This window comes from Palaemon carinicauda, chromosome 39 (assembly GCF_036898095.1).
Source record: "Palaemon carinicauda isolate YSFRI2023 chromosome 39, ASM3689809v2, whole genome shotgun sequence".
In the NCBI taxonomy this organism is placed as follows: domain Eukaryota; kingdom Metazoa; phylum Arthropoda; class Malacostraca; order Decapoda; family Palaemonidae; genus Palaemon; species Palaemon carinicauda.
In genome coordinates, this window is record NC_090763.1 from 35,408,381 (window position 1) to 35,431,575 (window position 23,195).

The window sequence follows — 23,195 nt, forward strand, 5'->3', positions numbered from 1 at the left end:
GGTTGCAAGGCTGGACCATGGTACTAGCGATTATGCTCTCGGGGCTAAGCGGTCGCTTCTCTAGCTACGCTCAAGGGGCTGAGCAGCTGCAAGATCAGTCCAGACCTCTCGTTCGCGAGGGAGGCCGCACTAAGGGCTCCTCTTCAGAGGATTGCTCCTTTTGTTTCTTCTACGAAGTGTCTCCTCCCGTTCGCGTGAGAAGGCACTCACAGAGACTCCTCCTCGGAGGATTGTTCCTGTTTACGTCAGCTGATCTCACGGCCCTTCGGGGCCCATCACCAGTCTCTTCTACGAAGTGGTCTCCTCTCTCGTTCGTGAGAGAGACCACTCATAGAGACTCCTCTTCAGAGGATTGTTCCTGTTGACAACAGCTTGCTGTTCAGTCACTAGCACTTCGGTGTTTAGTGACAGGGAAACCTCAGTTTCCCTTTTTTCCCTAACCCTTCGGGGTCTCGGAGCTTTAGTTACGCAGTTCCCTCGCGCGCTCGTAACTTTAGTCACTTCTACACTTCGGTGATTAGTGACGGAGAAACTTCGGTTTGTCGTTGCGCTGACCCTTCGGGGTCTTGCAACTATCCCCTCGGGGCCTCGCTGCTCAGGCTACGTTAGACCTTTGGTCTCTCGCGCCCTCAGTGGACCCGCTGCCTGCTGTATCCGTTCCTGACTGCTAACGTGCCTTGGGCGCCCACGCCCCGTTATCTAACGGGCTCCTCCCTTCGGGGCAGGAGAGACTTTCTCACACCTTGAGTAAGTCCCTTAAGTGCCAGGTATCCGTTGCGCGCCAACTTTCCCTTGCGCGCTAGCGCTCGACTGCTGTTCCTGCTGTTCCTGATACTGCCTTCCAGAGACACCCTGTTCCAGTAATTCATTTAGGCTGCTACCAACGTTCCCTGCACATTTGCGCACATCGTTGGGGTTCCTGAGATAGCGCACAGGCGCTCACCAGCGGTTCAGCCTACGGTGTCTCTAAGTCTTTTCTACGAAGGACACCTCTCCCGTTGGCGGGAAAGGTACCTCACAGAGACCACTCTTCGGAGTATTTAGCAGTCCCTCAGTTGATTGTCGGCACTGAAGTAGACCTCCTGGTCCTCTTCAGGGGATGCCCTCCCTTTTAGGGACACATCCCAGTTCCTGATCTACGAGTTAGCCGATCCTTCAACCATTTCCGACGATCTTCTGTTGCACAGGGGCCTTCGATCTTCTCGCGCATAAGCGCTGAAGACCACCCGCGTGCGGGATTATTTCCCCCGCGCGATCTCGCGATCGTCGAGGATCGTTAGCCGACGATCTTCTGATACGCGCTAACACGTAAGTGTTGATGATCGCCCGCGCGTGGGATGGTTTCCCGCTCGCGATCTCGCGATCGTCGAGGATCGTTAGCCGACGATCTTCTGTTATGCGCTAACGCGTAAATGCTGTAGATCGCCCGCGCACGGGATGGTTCCTGAGCGCGATCTTCAAGGCCCTTCCGCTCGCGTTTTTTTCCGTGCGCGATCGTCGAAGATCGTTAACCCGGCAACAGTCGTTAGCCGGCGATCTCTGGATCCAGCACTAGGCGCGCAAGCGCTGACGATCTTCTTAATGCACGTAAGCGCCGAGGATCCGTCTGTATGCGGGATGGATTCCCGCGCGCGGTTCTCCGCACGCGATCATCGACGACCGTTAGCCGGCGATCTTCGGATCCGGCTCTAAGCGCGCAAGCGCCGACAATCTTCTTAGTACGCATAGGCTCCGATAATCGTTCTGTGCACGGGATGGTTTCCCGCGCACGGCAACGAGGCTATCGCGCGGTTCTCCGCACGTGATCGTCGACGGCCGTTAGCCGCCGATCTTCAGATTCGGCGCTAGGCGCGCGAGCGCCAACGATCTTCATAGTACGCGTAAGCGCCAAAGATCGTTCCGTTCGCGGGATGGTTTCCCACGCGCGACCATTGTGGCTCACGCAATCATCACATGGATCGTCCGCGCGCGGGCACCGAGGTTTTCCCGCTTGTGATTGCCGAATATCTTCTCTCGTGCGCGAGCGCTGACAATCTTCGCTCACGCGTGAGCGTCGGAGATCGTCCGTGCTCGCGCGAATAGCCGACGATCATCTTACATAGTTGGAGATCATACGCACGCGGGCACCATGGTTTACAGCTCACTGTCTCCTCGGTCTTCTCTCGTGCTAGCGCCGACGATCTTCGTACTCCCGTAAGCGCCAGAGATCGTCAGCGTTATTCTTCCGCGCGTGGGATGGTTTCCCACACGCAATCGCCGACGGCGCTAGCACCGGCGATCCTTTTTCGCCGAGATCGTTCGTGCGTGGGAGGGTTTCCCTCGCTATCGCCCGTGATCTTTCACGCACAAGCGCCAGCGACCCTCTGCGCGCGGAAGCGCGGGGATTGTTCACGCGGACGCCGATACGGCCACACTCACGCGGGTACACGGGCATGCTGGCGCGGTTATACTGCTACGCATGCTTTATTCACGCGCTACCCAGATCTGTGCTTTTCGCGCGATCGTCAGCGTGATCGGCGCACCGTTCTCCGTCGCGACCGTGCCCTTTTTACATCGGGGCTTATGGCGGTCAGGCCACCTCCGCGTTTCCCTCTCCCGCAGCGCCCTCTCCGGAGGGGGGGAGGTTTCCGGACAGGTCAAAGGTCTCTTCTCCCTTCATTGCAGATTCTCTACGGGCGAACCCTCATGTGTCATCTCCCCCAGAGGATCGATCGATCCTCTTCCCTCTAGAGGGACTCCCTGTCAGCGCGAAGTTTGGTCGGCATCCCTGGCGGGATGCCGTCGTCAGAGCGCTCAAGCAGGCGATGAGCCTGTGCCTTCTGACTGGGGTCACTAATCGGTAGCAGCTTCCTCTCCCCCTGAAGGGGGTGAGAGGAATCCCTGTCACGAGTCTCCCCAGGAAGAGCCTCCTAGGATGGGAGACCTCGCTGCCAGTCCATCAGGAGGAGGAGCTCCAGGGGCCGGAACTTGCGTCCTGGCAGGTTCTGCCCCTCAGGAGAAACCTCAAGGGGATCCCAGATTCAGAGATTCCTCTTCGGTAAGGGAAGGATACGGTCCTGGACCGAGTCTACTCACCCAAGGACTCCCTTACGCTGGTGTAGCTTGCCCTGGTCTCAGGGAATGGAGAGCGCCAGAGACTAGGCCGAGGGCCAGCTCTCCGAGCTTGTCTCCTTCAACAGCCCCGGCTGGTATCGAGCCCCTCCCTCCTCCCTGGATAGGGACTGGTGAGGGGACGGGCCCTCCGGGCGGAGGTCCAGTCCATGTCGGAGGTACGCTCCCTCCAAGAGGTGGCCAACGGGTTCCGAGGCCTCCTTAATCATCTCCTTCCCTTCTCGACTCTGTACAGGGTTGTCAAACAGTCTTCGTTCAGCATAGCGACAGCAGACGCGGTCAGCTTTGCAGTGGGACCACAAGACTTCATGTGTACACTGGTCCGGTAGGACTCGTACTTCCGGTCCCGGTTCACCCATCTTCAAGGAAGTACTTTGGAGTCCGCCTGAAGGCGGATATACCAGTTCAAGGGCTGTGCTTCGGCCTCTCCACAGCACCTCAACGGTTCTCCGATACTTCCACTCAGATCTCTTCACGGGCTCTCAGGATCGGCATCCGGCCACTCCGTTTCCTGGGTGACTGGCCGATCCTGGCAGACTCGAAGGCATCCCTTCTTCGTCATCGGGACAAGCTCCTCGGACTTTACCAAGTTCTAAAGATCATGGTGGTCCTCGAGGAGTCCTCCCCGCAGCCCTCTCAGAGTCTGGTATACCGAGCCTGGTCTTAGGCTCCTATCTCCCGAAGCCTTCCCTTCAGACAACAGGGTACCAAGGCAGAGGAAGGTCGCGGGACCTTTCCTCACACAAGAAAACCCTCCAACCCAAGGTTGTTACGTCTCTCCTCCCTGGCCCGTCTGGTTTCCTCAGTCGCCTCAGGATGAGTTCTCTCCAGTGGCGACTCGGGGCGCGGGGGAGTCGGGGGCCCGTCTCCCCAGACACCGAGACCCCTAGGGGACAACCGGTACAGACGGACCCATAGGGGTGGGAAGCAGACGAGGGCCTACAATAGGGAGTGGCCCTTCTCGTCCTTCCCCCAAACTTGATGCTGTCTTCGGATGCGTCAAAGGAAGGGGCGGGGGGGGGCCACGTTCTGACCCACGGGTCCTCAGGCCGGTGGTCAGAACCAGGAAGAACCTTCTCTAGACCTACTAGAGTTGGAAACTGCGATTCTGGCACTTCAGTAGCTCCACCTAGCCTGGCGGACTACTCTGTGGTTATTAGGATCAACAACACCACAGTGATGGTTTTCTGGCCCAGACAAGGAGGTACTTTTCAGTACAACCATCCCAGCCTGCGGTAGAGATACCGGGATGGTCCGAGTCCCCCTCGGTCTCCTTAGCAGCTCGCTTGATTTCAGGCAAAGGAATGGGCTTGCCGACAGTCTGAGCAGTGTGTCACGGACACCACATTCCGAGTGGTCTTTGGATCCTCAAGTAGCCTACAAGTCCTGTCTCGGTGGGGCTCCCTCTGTGGACCGGTTCGCTACAGCACTGAGCTGCAAGCTCCCGCTGTACTGCTCTCCGGTCACGGATCCCAAGGCCCTCTGGTAGGATGCCTTCCAGAAACGGTGGGACACCATCGATGTGTTGCCTCCGTAGCTTGCTCCAACTTCCCGCCGGAGTCTATCCAGCATCTCCTCAAAGAGAGAGGATTTTCGCATAAGTGGCTAAAAGGAGGCCTGGACACCTGCGCAAGTCTTCTGCAGTAGTCTCCCAGGCGAAAGAGCAAGTTTTTGTGGCCGGTGTCGGGGAGAGGGCATCCCTCCACACGATACCGCTTCCAGCAATAGCGGATCCCCTAGTGGGATTGCGGGATTAATGCGCCTTTCAGTTTCGACTGTGAAAGGATATCCCTCAGCCTTTAGTCTTGCCTCCAGGCTCTAGGGACAAACATTTCTCCCTCGCTGGAACTCTTCCTTTGCATGGGAAGCCTTGTCCTCTCCTGCCCTCAGTCGAAGGTGAGACCTCCTCCTTGGGACGTGGTTCGAGTCCTCGAGTCTCTAAAGAGACCCCCTGACGAACCACTACTCAAGTCCCAGATCACCACCTTTCTGGGTAGACAGTGTTCCTGCTAGCCTATCTTTAGTCAAGCGAGTCACATGGTCTCTCTTACGGCTTCGCCCATTCAGGGGGTTAGTGGGAGGCAACATTCAGGTTCGTCCCTGAAGTTTGTTGCCAAGACTCAGAATCCGGGAGTGCCGGACCCGCTGTTCGACACCTTCCAGGGTTCGAGTCTCCGTCCTGTAGCAGATGACTCAGACCATATCCTACCTTGCTAGTAGGGAGTCTGAGCTGGCGTCTTCAAAGATCAGCTGCAGTTCGTCTCCAGGCTCAAGTCTCGTTCCTGGATCCTGGGTAACGAGGAGAGGGGTCTCCAGGAATACCATCTTGGCCCGGATTCTCCGTCGCATCACCCTAGAGCCCATGACGTCAGGGGCTTAGATACGTCCCTGCCCTTCATGGAGCATCATTCAGTGACGCAGGTCCTACAAGCGGGGATGTTGAAGCATCAAGACCTTTTTCTCAGCCCCTTACCTGCAAGACATGACCCACAGGAGGCTCGATACGTTTCTATCGGCTCTGTGGTGGCTTCACAATAGCTGGTCTAAACCTCAGGCTCCTTGATGGACAAGTAGCAGAAGGTTGAGGGCATTGTTACCTGGTGTTAGTCTGCATGAATGAAAAGATCTGTCTGGCCCTTATTCTTTTCTTCATCCTCTCCTCCGCACGGAGAAAGCAGCATCCTGGGTTCTCTGCACAGCTGACCTCAAACCACTGCAGGTAGACCATGCTTCCTTGTGTTCCTAGTATCAAGTGTAATACTGTCATGTCCCCATACCCTGACGAGGTGGTATTGGGAGAGTCCTAGCCTGGATTTCCTCCTGAGGGACTCCAGGGCAACTGCCTGGGACAAGTCACTTTCACCTTCGCACACACCTTATGTAGGCCGCGGCAGTTTCACAACCGCCAGCGAGGATTAGGGATTCCCTATTGTCCGAGTACTTGATCGCTCGAATATGGAATCCCCGGGCAAGCCAAAGCCAGTATGGCCGGGACTTACCACCCTTCCTAAGGGTTAAGTCACCCCATGTAAATAGTGTGGTTTGTATTTCAGTTACGGAACAAAGGACAAATTCGTAGATAATTTGTATTTTTCCTAACTATACAAACCTTAGCTATTTACAGTTATGTGCCCGCCAGCCCTGTCCCCCAAGATAAGTCCTACCTCTAAGTGAAGTGGAGTATTCTCCGGTGTGTGTGAGGGGGAGGGGTAGCTAGCTACCCCTCCCTACCCCCCCCCGCTAACTAGCGGAGGTGTAGTAAACCCTCGTTAAAATTCTTATGGCTCGTCATTCAGCTACGCCGAAGTAATTACCCCATGTAAATAGCTAAGGTTTGTATAGTTAGGAAAAATACAAATTATCTACGAATTTGTCATATTTTGATTAAAAGATTGTCATTATCATCATCTCCTCTCATGTCTATTGGTGCTAAGAAAGAACCTTGGTTAGATTTTGCCAATCATCTTTATCTTGAGCTTTTAAATTAATACTTCTCCATTTATCATCTCCCACTTCACGCTTCATAGTCCTCAGTATTGTAGGCCTTGGTCTTCCAACTCTTTAGTGCCTTTTGGAGCCCAGTTGAAAGTTTGGTGAACTAATCTCTCTTGGGGAGTGCGAAGAGCAAGCCCAAACCATCTCCATCTACCCTTCACCATGATCTCATCCACATACAGTATAGCACTTGAGTAATTTCTCAGTTTCATTTCTAATCCTGTCCTGCCATTTAAGTCCCAATATCCTTCTGAGGGCTTTGTTCTAAAATCTACAAAATCTATAGGGTATTGTTTCATCAACATACCAAAACTCAAAACTCATGTCCATACAGTAACAGCAATCTCACTAAACTGATATTTAGCCTGATTTTTAGGTGTAATTTCAGGCGATTTGATTTCCAAATCTTACTTAACTTTGCCATTGGCTGATTTGCTTTTTTCAAGCTTTCATTAAACTTCAATTCTAAAGACCCTTTATTAGAGGTCATAGTTCCTAAATATTTAAATGATTCTTCTTCATTAATCCTTTCTCCTTCCAATGATATTTCATCTTCCATTGCATAGTCCATTCTCATCATCTGTCTTTCTTCTCTTTATCTTGAGCCCAACCTCATATAATGTTTCATGCATTCTGGTAAGCATGCATTGCAAATCCTATGGTGTTCTGCTAATAATAATAGCATCATCAGCATACTCTAGGTCAGCTAATTTCCTATTACCAATCCTGTCAAATCCTTGTCCACCATCCCCAACTGTTGTATGCATTACAAAATCCATGAGGAGGATAAACAGCTTAGGTGACAAGACTTTCCCTTGGAGTACTCCACTGTTCATTGGAAATTAATTTGATCAGACTCCACTGACATTAACGTTGCTGTTGCTATGTTCATGAACAGCCTTAATCAAATTTACATACTTAGGAGGAATTCCATATAATAATGCAGGACTCTCCACAAAATTGGCCGGTGCACACTATCAAAGGCTTTTCATAATCCGCAAATGCCATCAAAAGTGGATTTCTATATTCTACACACTGTTTTACCAATATCAATTTCATTGTTTCTCTTTTTTTATCCTCAATTTAAGGGGTACGTGTTAGGGATGATTTTTAGCAGGAAATTTTTATTTTCATTATTCCTTTGTTCTCCTAAAATTGAGGATGAAAAAGAAGAAACAGTGTAATTGATACTGTACATACATATACCAAAGGCACTTCCCCCAATTTTGGGGGGTAGCCAACATCAACAATGAAACAAAACAAAAAGGGGACCTCTACTCTCTACGTTCCTTCAGCCTAACCAGGGACTCAACCGAGTTCAACTGGTACTGCTAGGGTGCCACAGCCCAACCTCCCACATTATCCACCACAGATGAAGCTTCATAATGCTGAATCCCCTACTGCTGCTACCTCCGCGGTCATCTAAGGCACCGGAGGAAGCAGCAGGGCCTACCGGAACTGCGTCACAATCGCTCGCCATTCATTCCTATTTCTAGCACGCTCTCTTGCCTCTCTCACATCTATCCTCCTATCACCCAGAGCTTTCTTCACACCATCCATCCACCCAAACCTTGGCCTTCCTCTTGTACTTCTCCCATCAACTCTTGCATTCATCACCTTCTTTAGCAGACAACCATTTTCCATTCTCTCAACATGGCCAAACCACCTCAACACATTCATATCCACTCTAGCCGCTAACTCATTTTTTACACCCGTTCTCTCCCTCACCACTTCGTTCCTAACCCTATCTACTCGAGATACACCAGCCATACTCCTTAGACACTTCATCTCAAACACATTCAATTTCTGTCTCTCCATCACTTTCATTCTCCACAACTCCAATCCATACATCACAGTTGGTACAATCACTTTCTCATACAGAACTCTCTTTACATTCATGCCCAACCCTCTATTTTTTACTACAGTACTCCCTTAACTGCCCCCAATACTTTGCAACCTTCATTCACTCTCTGACGTACATCTGCTTCCACTCCACCATTTGCTGCAACAACAGACCCCAAGTACTTAAACTGATCCACCTCCTCAAGTAACTCTCCATTCAACATGACATTCAACCTTGCGCCACCTTCCCTTCTCGTACATCTCATAACCTTACTCTTACCCACATTAACTCTCAACTTCCTTCTCTCACACACCCTTCCAAATTCTGTCACTAATCGGCCAAGCTTCTCTTCTGTGTTTCTACCAGTACAGTATCATCCGCAAACAACAACTGATTTACCTCCCATTCATGGTCATTCTTACCTACCAGTTTTCATCCTCGTCCAAGCACTCGAACTTTCACCTCTCTCATCACTCCATCAACATACAAGTTAAACAACCACGGCGACATCACACATCCCTGTCTCAGCCCCACTCTCACCGGAAACCAATCACTCACTTCATTTCCTATTCTAACACATGCTTTACTACCTTTGTAGAAACTTTTCACTGCTTGCAACAACCTTCCACCAACTCCATATAACCTCATCACATTCCACATTGCTTCCCTATCAACTCTTATCATACGCTTTCTCCAGATCCATAAACGCAACATACACCTCCTTACCTTTTGCTAAATATTTCTCGCATATCTGCCTAACTGTAAAAATCTGATTCATACAACCCCTACCTCTTCTAAAACCACCCTGTACTTCCAAGATTGCATTCTCTGTTTTATCCTTAATCCTATTAATCATTACTCTACCATACACTTTTCCAACTACACTCAACAAACTAATACCTCTTGAATTACAACACTCATGCACATCTCCCTTACCCTTATATAGTGGTACAATACATGCACAAACCCAATCTACTGGTACCATTGACAACACAAAACACATATTAAACAATCTCACCAACCATTCAAGTACAGTCACACCCCCTTCCTTCAACATCTCAGCTTTCACACCATCCATACCAGATGCTTTTCCTACTCTCGTTTCATCTAGTGCTCTCCTCACTTCCTCTATTGTAATCTCTCTCTCATTCTCATCTCCCATCACTGGCACCTCAACACCTGGAACAGCAATTATATCTGCCTCCCTATTATCCTCAACATTCAGCAAACTTTCAAAATATTCCGCCCACCTTTTCCTTGATATTGCAATATGATTTTATTATTCAGTCATTATGTATCAGGAGTACTGTAATGACCATTCTTTCAGATGCAATGTACTCCCTGAAGAGTAAAAATGTACCCCACATTGGGAACCTCGGCTGTAGAGTAATAGATTCCAACCTTGGTACACCATAAACATTACTCGAGGATGTCATATTTTTGTATTTGTAATTGTTGATTAGCCATGCTGGAAAAATTTAGTGCCTCAAAGTAAGCATCTTGTATTTACTGTACAGTAAATCTATTCTTGCATTTTCTGTCCAGTAATTTTATTCTTTTTAAAACCTAGTACATTTGTTGTAATATATGAACGCAGTAGGAATGTTTTAAATAGTAGATTTTGATTTTATACCAGGTTAAATTTTCCGGAGGTATTGGGGGATACCGAGGTAGAGGAAATGAAGCAAATTCTGGTCTTCCTAACGCAGATTCAGCGCACACACCTCCTGTGACGATAGAGAAACCTTCGACACATCCAAAAAAACAGATGAATTCAGAAGGTATGACATTATTTTTGTTATATTAGTTTAACGAGACCATTGAGCTGAAATTTTACTAGGCTTTTTAGAAGGTATAAAAATTGATGATACTATGTAATATATTAGATATAATAAATTTACTATGATTCATGTGCTTGCATTTCTTTATATAATTTCTTGCCCCCAGATCAGTTGAACACTGGATAATTGTTTCATGTTTTTTTATATTCTTCTTCTTTGTCTGCATCTTTTCCCACTTTTATGTGGGGTCGATGTTTCTGGCTAGCGTTCTCCATCTACCTCTGTTCCACACTTTATCACCGGTTAATCCCTTTGATCGAAGGTCATCCTTGATACAGTCCATCCTCCTTCGCTTTGGTCTCTCTCTCCTTCTCCTTCCCTGTACCTCCATTTCCATCACTCTCCTCCCAATCTTCTTCCTGTTCTTGGATGCAGCGCTCCCCAATTAAATTGGTATTGGATAATTTTTAGGAGGACCTATTTATTTTCTGAATTCTTTTTTTTAAATATTTAACTTAGCCGGTGAATATATAATAGCTGCAACTCTGCGGCTCGACAGAAAACACACTCAAAAACTCGCGAGCGATCGCTATGAAGGTTGCGGGTGTGCCCACCAGCGCCACTATCGGCCAGATACCACTCTTGCATGTAAACAAACCCTTCAATTCTTCTCTGTCGACGTTGACGACAAGACGTATCAATACTCGCTGTAGAACCTGGAGTTTTCTCAACATATTTGGTGAAGTACTTCATTTTGGTTTGAGCTTTCGCAGTGCAGGTGTTTTATCTTCATCTTAAATCTTGAACTCGTTTTTGGATAGATTTAATTTTTGATGACAAGAGAGAGAGTATGGACTTTCTTTGACTTTTAAATGGCCGACCCTTCCCTTAGACGGAAGTGTGTTTTAGGCTTTTAGCAATTATCTTATCACGTTATAAATTAATTATAGATTTTCCTCTATATATTTTATATCTCAACCGCCTTTATTAGGCCTCTTCGATTAGCTTTCCATTTATAATAAACATCAAAATAAATTTTAATGATTTGTTTATATGCGACCTTTCCTGAGAGTAGGCGGTCCTAACTTGGAAACCGAAGTTAAACAACGTTGAGCCCTTTTCAATCGTAAATAACTTTTACAGAGCTAATGATTTAAAACTTATTAAATGAAATATTTTTAGTAAATATTTTATGATAGTTTTTTTCTTTGAATAGTCTTCGTACTGTTTCAAAGATGAACTAACGTTTAGTTTATTTATGCTACGCAGTTTGCGCTCTATCGTTACGATAGAGAGAGAGAGTATCACGGTTTCACTTTGCAGAAAGAGTAAATCGATTCTGACGTTTTGTTCTTTTTTCTTTCAAAGCTTAAATGTTTTAAAGACTATTTTAAAGGAACTTTTAATTGAAAAACCTTTCAGTTTTTTCCTTTGGTCAAATAACCTGTTTATTGACGAAAGGTAAGTGGGCTCTTCTCTTCGGTGCGAAATCAAGAGAGAGAGAGAGAGAGAGAGAGAGAGAGAGAGAGAGAGAGAGAGAGAGAGAGAGAGAGAGACGGAGAGAGAGAGAGGAGAGAGAACGTTCCGATCTTTATCTCGTCCCAAGCGAGTAACGTTGTTCTCGAGTTACTCTCGTCCCTAGTCTCTGTACGGGGAGAAAGGATAAAACGTTTTTAGTTTTTATTCTCGTCCCAAGGCACTTACGGTGAGAGATTGAAAACGTAGTTTTGAATGAACTAGTGTTTAGTCTCTTCCCCAGCCACTGATTTTTTTATCTTAAAATATGTTTACTGTTTTTTGCTGGTATTAATGTGCTTACATTATACGACTGATTTCGCAATTACAACCTTTTGATGAGGGTAAAATTGCGTGCTTCAGGTAGAAATCAGTTTTATTCATACCTAATGTGAATTGTTAAAAAATTCGATTTCAGTGAAATAAGTGCAAAACAGAAAATCGTAGTGATAAAGTGATATTGCGCAAAGTGTTATCAGTGTTGCGACCGAGGGTTCGTCTGTTCGTGCCTGTCGTTCGCCTAGTTCGGGACCTCTTGCAAGCTCCCAAGCCCAGGGGAGAAGTAATGTCGTACGACTTATGGGTTCGAGAGGCCTTGATCAGCGAACAGACGTTCCCTCTATGGTATCAGGTGTATCTTCCCAAGATCACCCCTACCATAAGGCGAGAGAGACGATTTTCTCCTCGTCATCCGAAGGCTTTTCGCATAAGAAACCGTGGAACAAGGTTTCGAGGAGAGTCTTTTTGTAGGCAAGGTTTTGCAGTCACAGACGTTACCCTCGTCTCTTACCGCAACCATTCCCGTTGATCCTAAATGGGTTGTACGGCAAGACATGCAGAATAATCTTGCCTCCCTTATGGAAGACTATTCTGCCGATAAGTCAGTTGAGCCTAGCCGTTTATCTCATCGAGATCCTGGCCTTCAGCCACCCTAACGTTCCTTTGTGCGTCCTGTTGACGTTGGCGTAGCCAAGTCACGTCAGTTAGGTTGTTTAGAACCACACTCGATGCGGTCTCGTGTGGATTTTCAGCCACATTTGGACGTTAGGCCACTTGCTGATGCTCCTGTTGACGTTCAGGACGTTCGCCAACAATCGGAGTTGACTTGTTTTGACGCTGAGCGTCAACCTCCGCATTCTAGAGTTGTTTGACTGCTCAGTCTAGGCGGTCAAAGCAGTCTCGAGTGGACGCTGTGCGTCCTCACGCACCTGTTGTTGTTGACAGTTCACAGACTGTCAAGCAGTTACATGACGTTGCGTCCTGGTCCGCTACTAATGCACCAGTGCGTGTGGACTCTGCTTGTAAAGCATTGCCCCCACGGTAGGTCTCTCCCTTGCTTGAGACTGGGCTATTGTCGGACAAGGTTCCTTCAGATGAGGAAGTTGCTGTTCCCCTCCTACTGATATTCCCTTGAGGACTCTGTCAGACGGAGAGGAGCCTAAAGCTGCTTAGCCCTCTATGGACTTTAAATAAATCATGCTGATTTTTAAGGATCTTTGTCCGGATCTTTTTGTAACTGCTGCTCCTCGTTCGCCTAAACGTCAGAGCTTACACTAGGCCTAGCTACTTCGAAGCCGTTGTTTTATAAGCTAGTGCTCTCTCGCTCTTCTAAGAGAGCTTTACGTTTGCTAGGCGACTGGTTTATCACCAGGAGGAGTTTGGGGGAGACAGCCTTTGCTTTCCCTTCTTTTAAACTGGCTTATAGAGCGAGAGTCTGATATGACACGAGAGAAGTTCTCGGCTTGGGAGTTCCTGCCTCTGCCCAGATAGACTTCTCAAACCTCATAGACTCTCCCTGGCGCCTGGCCATGAGACGCTCCAAGATTTTACAGGTCGACTTCAGAGCTATTTTCGAGCCATTGAAGTTTTGCTGTACAATTATGTCATGCATAAACAAGGCTTTCAGGGATGGCTCCAATGATCTGACAGCCACGTTCTCTGCTGGAACAAGTCCCTCAGGGATGGCTCCAATGATTTGGCAGCCATGTTCACTGCAGGAGTACGTAAGAGGCAAGTGCGCTCAATGTGTTCATTGTCAAGACAAACTTCACGATGAAGTCTACCAGGCTGTCTTGACAGCATTTATGGAAGGCGACTGGATGGTCTCTCTCGACCTTCAGGAGGCATACTTCCACATTCCTATACACCCGGATTCCCAACCGTTTCTGAGGTTTGTTTACAGGAATGTGGGGTACCAGTTTCGAGCCCTGTGCTTTGGCCTCAGTCCTGCGCCTCTCGTATTTACGAGGCTCATGAGGAATGTGGCAAAATCCCTCCATCTATCGGGGATCCGAGCCTCCCTGTACTTGGACGACTGGCTTCTCAGAGCATCATCCAGTCTTCGCTGTCTGCAGGATCTACATTGGACGTTGAGTCTGGCCAGGGAGTTGGGACTTTTGGTCAACCTAAAAGTCCCAACTGATCCCATCCCAGATTATTCTATATTTGGGGATGGAGATTCGCAGTCAAGCCCTGCTCGAAGTCCAACTAATGCTGAAACGAAACGTTTATTCAGTCAGGAGTTGGAACAGTCTCGTAGGGACTCTCTCATCCCTGGAGCAGTTTGTCTCACTAGGGAGACTACACCTTCTGCCTCTCCGGTTCCATCTAGCCTCTCGCTGGAACTAGGACAAGACATTAGAGACGGTATCATTCCCAGTCTCCGAACCAGTAAAGGCATGCCTGAAATGGTGGGACAGCAATATCAGTCTGAGAGAGGGACTATTCCTAGCAGTCAAGAACCCAAACCACGTGTTGTCCTCAGACGCGTCGGATTTGGGTTGGGGTGCGACCCTGGACGGTCGGGAATGCTCGGGTCTGTGGACCTCAAGTCAGAAGAGCATGCACATCAACGGCAAGGAGCTATTAGCAGTCCACTTGGCCTTGATGATATTAGAAAGCTTCTTCGAAACTAAGTGGTAGAGGTCAACTCAGACAACACTACAACTTTGGCGTACATCTCCAAGCAAGGAGGCACACACTCCTTCACGCTGCTCGAGATCGCAAGGGACCTTCTCTTATGGTCTAGAATTCGAGGCATCTCCCTGTTGACGAGATTCATCCAGGGGGACTTGAACGTCTTGGCAGACTGTCTCAGTCGGAGGGGTCAGGTGATACCCACGGAATGGACCCTCCACAAGGACGTGGGCAAGAGTCTTTGGGCTACTTGGGGTCAACCCACCATAGACCTCTTTGCCTCCTCGTTGACCAAAAGGTTACCAATCTATTGCTCTCCAGTCCTAGATACAGAAGCAATCTACATAGACGCGTTTCTACTGGATTGGTCTTTTCTGGACTTATATGCATTCCCACCATTCAAGATAGTCAACAAGGTACTGCAGAAGTTCGCCTCTCACGAAGGGACAAGGTTGACGTTGGTTGCTACCCTCTGGCCCGCGAGAGAGTGGTGCACCGAGGTACTTCAATGGCTGGTAGACTTTCCAAGAAGTCTTCCTCTAAGGGTAGATCTGTTACGTCAGCCCCACGTAAAGAATGTCCATCAAAGCCTCCCCGCTCTTCGTCTGACTTCCTTCAGACTATCGAAAGACTCTCAAGAGCTAGAGGCTTTTCGAAGGAGGCAGCCAGTGCGATTGCAAGAGCTAGGAGAGCTTCTACCATTAGAGTATACCAGTCGAAGTGGGAAGTCTTTCGAGACTGGTGCAAGTCAGCATCTGTGTCCTCGTCCAGTACCTCTGTAGCCCAAATCGCAGATTTTCTTTTACATCTGAGAAAGGTTCACTCCCTTTCAGCTCCCACGATTAAGGGCTACAGGAGCATGTTGGCTTCGGTCTTTCGACATAGAGGCTTAGATCTTTCCAACAATAAAGATCTCCAAGATCTCCTTAAGTCTTTCGAGACCTCTAAGGAACGTCGTTTGGCAACTCCTGGATGGAACTTAGACGTGGTCCTAAGGTTCCTCATGTCAGACAGGTTTGAGCCATTACATTCAGCCTCCCTGAAGGATTTCACCCTCAAGACACTTTTCCTAGTGTGCTTGGCTTCGGCTAAAAGGGTCAGTGAACTTCATGCCTTCAGTAAGAACATCGGCTTTTCTACAGAAAAAAGCCACTTGTTCACTTCAACTTGGTTTCCTGGCCAAAAGTGAACTGCCTTCTCATCCTTGGCCTAAATCTTTTGATATTCCTTGCTTATCAGAGATCGTAGGCAACGAACTGGAAAGAGTATTATGTCCTGTTAGAGCTCTTAAGTTCGATTTAGCTCGTACTAAGTCATTACGAGGTAAATCTGAGGCATTATGGTGCTCAGTTAAGAAACCTTCATTGCCTATGTCAAAGAATGCTTTGTCATATTTTATCAGATTTTTTTAATACGAGAAGCTCATTCTCACTTGAATGAAAAAGACCGATGTTTGCTTAAGGTTAAGACGCACGAAGTTAGAGATATAGCAACCTCCGTGGCCTTCAAGCAAAATAAATCTCTGCAAAGTATTATGGACGCGACTTTTTGGAGAAGCAAGTCAGTGTTCGCGTCATTTTACTTAAAAGATGTCCAGACTCTTTACGAGGACTGCTACACACTGGGTCCATTCGTTGCAGCGAGTGCAGTAGTGGGTGAGGGTTCTACCACTACATTACCCTAATTCCAATATCCTTTTTAATCTGTCTCTTGAAATGTTTTTGGGTTGTACGGAAGGCTAAGAAGCCTTTCGCATCCTGATTGATTTGGCGGGTGGTCAAAGTCATTTCTTGAGAGCGCCCAGATTAAGGGTTTGATGAGGTCCTGTTGTATGGGTTGCAGCCCTTAATACTTCAGCTCCTGGGAGTCTTTCAGCATCCTAAGAGGATCGCCGGGCTTCGTGAGGAAGACAGACTTATAAGGCAGAGTAATCGTCTAAGTCAACTTCCTTACCAGGTACCTATATATTTTGGTGTTGTTATATTGATAACTGTCAAAAACTCTTAGCTTATACGCTGTAAACTTAATTAACTCTGGTCTCTACCCACCGCCTTGGGTGTGAATCAGCTATTATATATTCACCGGCTAAGTTAAATATTTAAAAATGATATTTTAATTATAAAATAAATTTTTGAATATACTTACCCGGTGAATATATAAATTAAAGGCCCTCCCTTCCTCCCCAATAGAGACGCAGCGGGACGAGAAGAATTGAAGGGTTTGTTTACATGCAAGAGTGGTATCTGGCCGATAGTGGCGCTGGTGGGCACACCCGCAACCTTCATAGCGATCGCTCGCGAGTTTTTGAGTGTGTTTTCTGTCGAGCCGCAGAGTTGCAGCTATTATATATTCGCCGGGTAAGTATATTCAAAAATTTATTTTATAATTAAAATATCATATTTCCAGGTACAGATATTAACATAAATGAACAAAATACCACTGGATGTAAACTGCAGGACCGCAACATGTTGGTTGAAGAGACTGCAAATGCAGTGGTGAACCGACTAATGCCACTTCTGGGTCAGGAGTCTGAGGTTTGTTGCTTTTCTTTTCGTATAGAATGATATCAAGTATGTAATTGTTTCCTGAAATCTTACTTTTGGTAAGTACAATGCTGGTAATTCAGAACCACATATAGAAATAGAAATAAACTATATAGATGTTTCGTCTTGCTCCAATTGCTTCTGTGTTTCGTAATAATTAGCAAACATTGCTGTTGCTGAGAAATTGATAAGGTAACGATTCATTGGTGAAAACTCTTGATTTTTAAAATTTAATCTATAGTGAGGTTAATGTCTTGGGTTTAAAATTATAGACCTGAAGTTTAGTCCTCATCTAACTTTATTATTAGCATATCTGATAACCGAGGATGGAATTTTTAGCATATTTCAGTATTTGCCGAGTCATAACAAAATACACAGGAGTTCAAACCTGATTAATGCTTTCGGGGTATACGGTTAGAAAGCAATTTCATAATTTGATACACAAAAAGTGTAACTTCATCCCAACCAGTTTATGACTCTGAAACCGATTTGGAATCCTTATATAAAAATTCTTCTTGACCTTCATCCAGGTCATTAATCTACTTTTGAGGATCCATTGTTATCCCAGGGCCAAATGTATCTCTTCAAGAAGCATTGCATTGGAGCTTCTTTGAAAGGTTCAGTGATTGTAAACGATGGAAGTCCATCACGTGTCTAGACCCTTATGAGGAACTTTCTCCAAAGAGGTATTATATTCCACATTTCTGATAAAGAGAATTATTGCCAAAGCCATTTTCAACAAATAATGGTTTTCTTGTAACTTTTAAACTTTCATCCTCTTGGGCATTTTTATAGGTTCCCGTATGTCCCTAAAATTGAGGATGATGAAGAGACAATGAAATTGATATTGTGATATAATTTTATTAAGTCATCATGTATTGGCAGTACTGGCTATTTTCTCAGATCCGATGTACCCCCCTCAAGAGTAAAACAGTACTCCCGTGTGTACATGTACTCCAGGTTGGGAACCTCTATTGTAGAGCATTAGATTTCAACAGGGTGACATCATAAACAGTTCTCCAGGATGTCTCATTGATTGTTCATTTGTAGATATTACTTCACTTATTCTAAGGGTAGTAACCAAAATTCTCTGTTTATGTCTTATACTGTTCTTGTTTTCTTCACTGTCAAGCTGCTTATAAGAGTGATAATTATTGTATACAGTTTTATTAGTCTTATATTGTACATGTGTGCATACACAGAATAGTCTTGCCTATTCTTTACATAATCTCCTCTGTCCTCATACACCTGACAACACTTGAGATTACCAAACAATTCTTCTTCACCCAAGGGGTTAACTACTGCACTATAATTGTTCAGTGGCCACTTTCCTCTCCGTAAGGGTAGAAGAGACTCTTTAGCTATGGTAAGCAGCTCTTCTAAGAGAAGGACACTCCAAAATCAAGCCATTGTTCTCTAAGTCTTAGGTAGTGCCATAGCCTCTGTACCATGTTCTTCCACTGTCTTGGGTTAAAGTTCTCTTGCTTGAGGGTTCACTTGTCCACACTATTCTATCTTATTTCTCTTCCTCTTGTTTTGTTAGTCTTTTATAGTTTATATAGGAAACATGTTTTTGTTTCAACACGGAGTACTTACCTCGAACTACTTTCTTAGGAGTATCTGGGATCTCCTCCCTATCCGACCAAGAATTTTGCGTAGTTCCCCCTATCTCCGCTTACCTTGTTGGGTCTCCCCGTGATGGATGGATACTCGCCCTGAGGCGACCCTGGGTCAGATCACGAAAGTGTGCTGCTAGGTCTGATTCAGGAGATACATCGTGATCCTCTTCCTCTTCTCCCTCCTCAAATACATCTTCGTCCTACGACTCTTTTTCGTCGGAAGACTTCGGCGCCCGAGAAACGAGAAGGAAGTGGAAGAGATCTAAAAGGAGGAAGTCCAGCTTTTTCGTAGGCCCTTCCAGGAGGAAGGCAAAGGTCTCGAGGAAGGAGAGCAGGAAGAGGAATTCCTCCAAGAGGAAATGGGTTAAAGTAGCTTTCCCCCCCTAGCGGGTCGAATAGGGCGCTTACCGCTCCAGTGCCGGCCCCGGTCGCCGCTGGAGCCGCCCCCCGCACCCTTGCCCAGTGTGTCTTCGGCTCCGTCCGCTCGTCGAATGCAGCCGTTGGCACACATAAACGACCGGCTCCATCCGTCCAGCGGAGGCAGCCGCTGGCTTGACCCAGCAGCATGGCATCCATACCCGGTACCACGACAGCTCCATTCAGGCTTCGTGGTCAACCGCTGGTATACCAGGGTACTCACACCCCATGGATTTCCCCGGGAGGGGGTAGACCCATGACGGCTACCTCCGTCCCGGTGGCTCCATCCATGATGGAGCCAGCCGCTCCATCGTCCCGGCCAGCCCCATCCAAGCATCGGAGGCGGCCGCTGACACACCCATGACGGCTACCTCCGTCCCGGCGGCTACCTCCGTCCCGGCGGCTCCATCCGTGATGGAGCCAGCCGCCCCATCCAAGCATCGGAGGCGGCCGCTGACATATCAGGGTACTTACACCCCACGGATTTCCCCGGGAGGGGGTAGACCCATGACGGCTACCCCCGTCCCGACGGCTCCATCCGTGACGGAGGCAAAGTGGCTTTCCCCCCTAGCGGGTCGAACAGGGCTCTTGCCGCTCCAGTGGCCGCTGGAGAGGCCCCCGCATCTTTCCCCAGTGTCTCTTCGGCTCTGTCCGCCCGTCGGATGCAGACGTTGGCACACGTAATCTTTACCTTGCCTTTGCCCGGCAAGTCACCGGCTCCATCCTTCCAGCGGAGGCAGCCGCTGGCTCGGCCCGGCAGCATGGCATCCATACCCGTTGCCACGCCAGCCCCAGCCAAGCATCGGAGGCAGCCGCTGGTATATCAGGCTACTTACACCCCACGGATTTCCCCGGGAGTGGGTAGACCCGTGACGGCTACCTCCGTCCCAGCGGCTCCACCCGTGATGGAGGAAGCCGCTCCATCGGACCAGCCAGAAGTGAGGGATACAGCCGCCCTCACGGATCCATCCGTGCTCGAGGATGTAGCCGACACGGAGGATCAAGTGGTAGAGGGCTTGTTAGACACGGCCGAGTGTTCCCCCGGCGGAGTATCCTCCTATAGACAAGTCTTGGGTCTGATCCGTCACCACCACAGATTAGACGAGCCTAAACCGGCATCAGAGCAGAATTGGCTTTCAGGTTTGGGGCGGATGGTGGATAAACCCGGCCAGTGGAAACCATCCTTGGTCCTAGCGCGGGACGTGGCACTAGGCATGGAGCTCGTCGATACATACGTTGAGGGGACATTAGAACTCCCGAAGAGACCAAGGGTCCTTCAAGCTCCTGCCAGGACTGAGGACCCAGAAGAAATTCTATGTTCCAGACGGGCGTCATGCAGGTCCGCGCTCGTGGGAAGAAGCCTTTGCAACGTTAAACCAGGGCAGTGCAGATGACAGATCCCTCACTGCACCAGTGGTTTTCTCTCAAGCAGTGGCCTCCACGATGGAGGACACCTCGCGAGACATAGTCAATGTGACCTCCTGGCTGGACTAGTGGGCGTACACCCTGGCAAGGTTCCAGCTATCTCTCAACCTGTCAGTACCAGGGAATCAGGCCTTTCTACAAGAACTCATTCGCTCGGGAGGGAAGGCGATGAAGTCCCTTACCTTCCAGTCCCTGACCCAGTCGGCAAACTGGGTGTTAAGGAGGAAGGACAAGGTCCTTTCAGGATCTCCCGTAGACTTCCCGAATGGGAAACAAAGTTACAGAGGAATGCGCCGGTGTGGGGCGAGACCGTGTTCCCCCTGCAGGCAGTAGCGGAAACTATGGAGAGAGTGGGCAAAAAGGACTCGGGAGCCCAGGCTGTCAGTGTCAAGACGTCCTCCCCATATGAGACCATCAGCGGACGTGGCCAACCCACTTACAGCACCACTTCCTGGCAGCATCCCCGCGGTCCTCCCATAGGAGTGGTGCCCCAGCCCAGTCCTCCTTTAGGCAAAATACGCCGGCTCAAGGAGTGCTAGCAACCATGAGGGAAGGGGATTTCATGATGTCCCTGGATCATCAAGGACGACCTTTTCAGATCCCCGTGCATCCCTCCAGCAGGAAGTTCCCCAGTGTGATGGGGGGATTCCAGTCTCTGCAGTTCAGGACTCTCTGGTTCGGACTGTCAACGGCTCCTCAGATGTTCGCGAGGGTGGTCACCGTAGTATCAGGCTGATCCAGTACCTAGACGACTGGTTGCTGCTTTCAGCCTCAGAGACAGTCTTAAAAGAACAAGGAACGAAGCTATTGTAGTTCTGCAGGGAACTAGGGATCACCATCAACTTGGGAAAGTCCCAGTTAGACCCCACCACCAGGATAACGTACCTAGGGATCGTCCTGGACTCCCAATTAGGAGGGCATTCCCCTCTCAAGAGAGGCTGAGCAACCTGGATCAAGTTATTCGACCATTCCTGACAGGTGCGCTAATGAGAGCCAAGGACTGGCAGAAGCTCGTGGGCCACCTGGTCTCGTGGGAGAAGTTGGTTCCTCAGGGGAGGCTCAAGCTGAGACCAGAATAATGGAAACTGAAGGACCGTTGGCCACCGGGAGCGCCTCCTCAAGAACTAGTCAACATTTCTCCGGACTCCAGGAACATGTTCCTCTGGTGATCCGACAGGGCGAACATCCTTGAGGAGTTACCATTCGCGTCTATTCCTCCAGAGGTGTTGGTCTTCACAGACGTATCAAAGGAGGGGTAGGTAGCCCACCTGCTCGGGGAAACAGCAGAGAGGAAGTGGTCCCCAGAGGAAAAGACCCTTCACATAAACATGCTCGAGCTACTAGCTGGCCAAAGGGCCCTCGCAAGGTTTGCCCATCCTCTATGGGGAAACACGGTAGCACTCAGGAGCGACAACGCCACCGTGGTGGCATACATAAAGAAGCCAGGAGGATTGAGATCAAGGGGGTTGTGCAACCTCACGTCTCAAATACTGGAATGGGCCGAAAAGGAACACATCAGCCTCACAGTCAGGTTCATTCCGGGAAAAGGAACGTTCTAGCCGACGGCCTCGTCAGGACAGGGCAAGTAGTGGGGTCGGAGTGGTCCCTACACCCACAGGTAGCCCAGAAGGTCCTCCAGAGGTGAAGCTCACCGGTGATAGACCTTTTCGCCACGGGGCTCAATGCCCAGTTCCCCGTGTTCTGTTCCCCGGAGCCAGACCCAGCAGCAGAGTTTGAAGACGACTCCCAACGCTCGTGGGACGGATTCGACGTATATGCCTTTCCTCCCATCGGGATTCTCAGGTAGGTTCTCAACAGGATCAGGCAGCCAAGATATACAAGGTTGATTTTGGTAGCGCCCTGGTGGCCGGAGAGAGAGTGGTTCGCGGACCTACAAGACCTGGCTATCCTTCCTCCGTGGCCTCTGCCGGTAAGAGAAGATCAGCTACACCAGCCCCACTTCCAAAGGTTTCACGAAAACCACCAGTGCCTTCAGCTACACGCGTGGAGGTTATCGGGCGTCTACTAAGGAAGGAAGGATACTCGAAAAGGACAGCCTTGAGGATGTCCAGTTATCTTAGGAAATCCTCGGTCAGGGTTTACCAGGCTAAGTGGGCCACATTCGTGAAATGGTATGCGGTTCAGAACCTGAGGCCCCTGGATGGATCAGTCCACAGGATTGCAGGCTTCCTGGTCTACCTAAGGGACTACCTAGGGGTTTTCCATTTCAGCCATCAAAGTGGCCGAGCAGCACTGGGACAAGTATTTCCACTCAGAGGCATTGACCAGGTGGGCCTCTCGTCAGTTTTCCATGCTCATCAGGAGTGTCGAGCAATCTTGTTCCCCCCCCGCGCCTCTCGGGGTCCCGCAGTGGGACGTGGCTAAGGTTCTCAAGGTTTGGTCTAGGCCACCCTTCGAACCTCTCAAAGTTATCCTGGATAAAGACCTCACCCTCAAGGCAGTGTTCTTGCTAGCTTTGGCCTCGGACTTGAGGGTGAATGAGCTCCACGACTTGTCGTTTGAGGTGTCA

At 48.7% G+C, this 23,195-nt stretch overlaps 1 protein-coding gene across 1 annotated transcript in view; it reads left to right on the top strand.

Annotated features, from left to right (window-relative positions):
* LOC137631119 (uncharacterized) overlaps positions 1–23,195 on the top strand; it is a 101,838-nt gene that overhangs the window by 66,059 nt on the left and 12,584 nt on the right. Inside the window, exons 8-9 of the mRNA XM_068362772.1 lie at positions 10,086–10,230; positions 17,068–17,195. Coding sequence (XP_068218873.1) covers positions 10,086–10,230; positions 17,068–17,195 — 273 coding nt within the window. The remainder of the gene's footprint in view (positions 1–10,085; positions 10,231–17,067; positions 17,196–23,195) is intronic.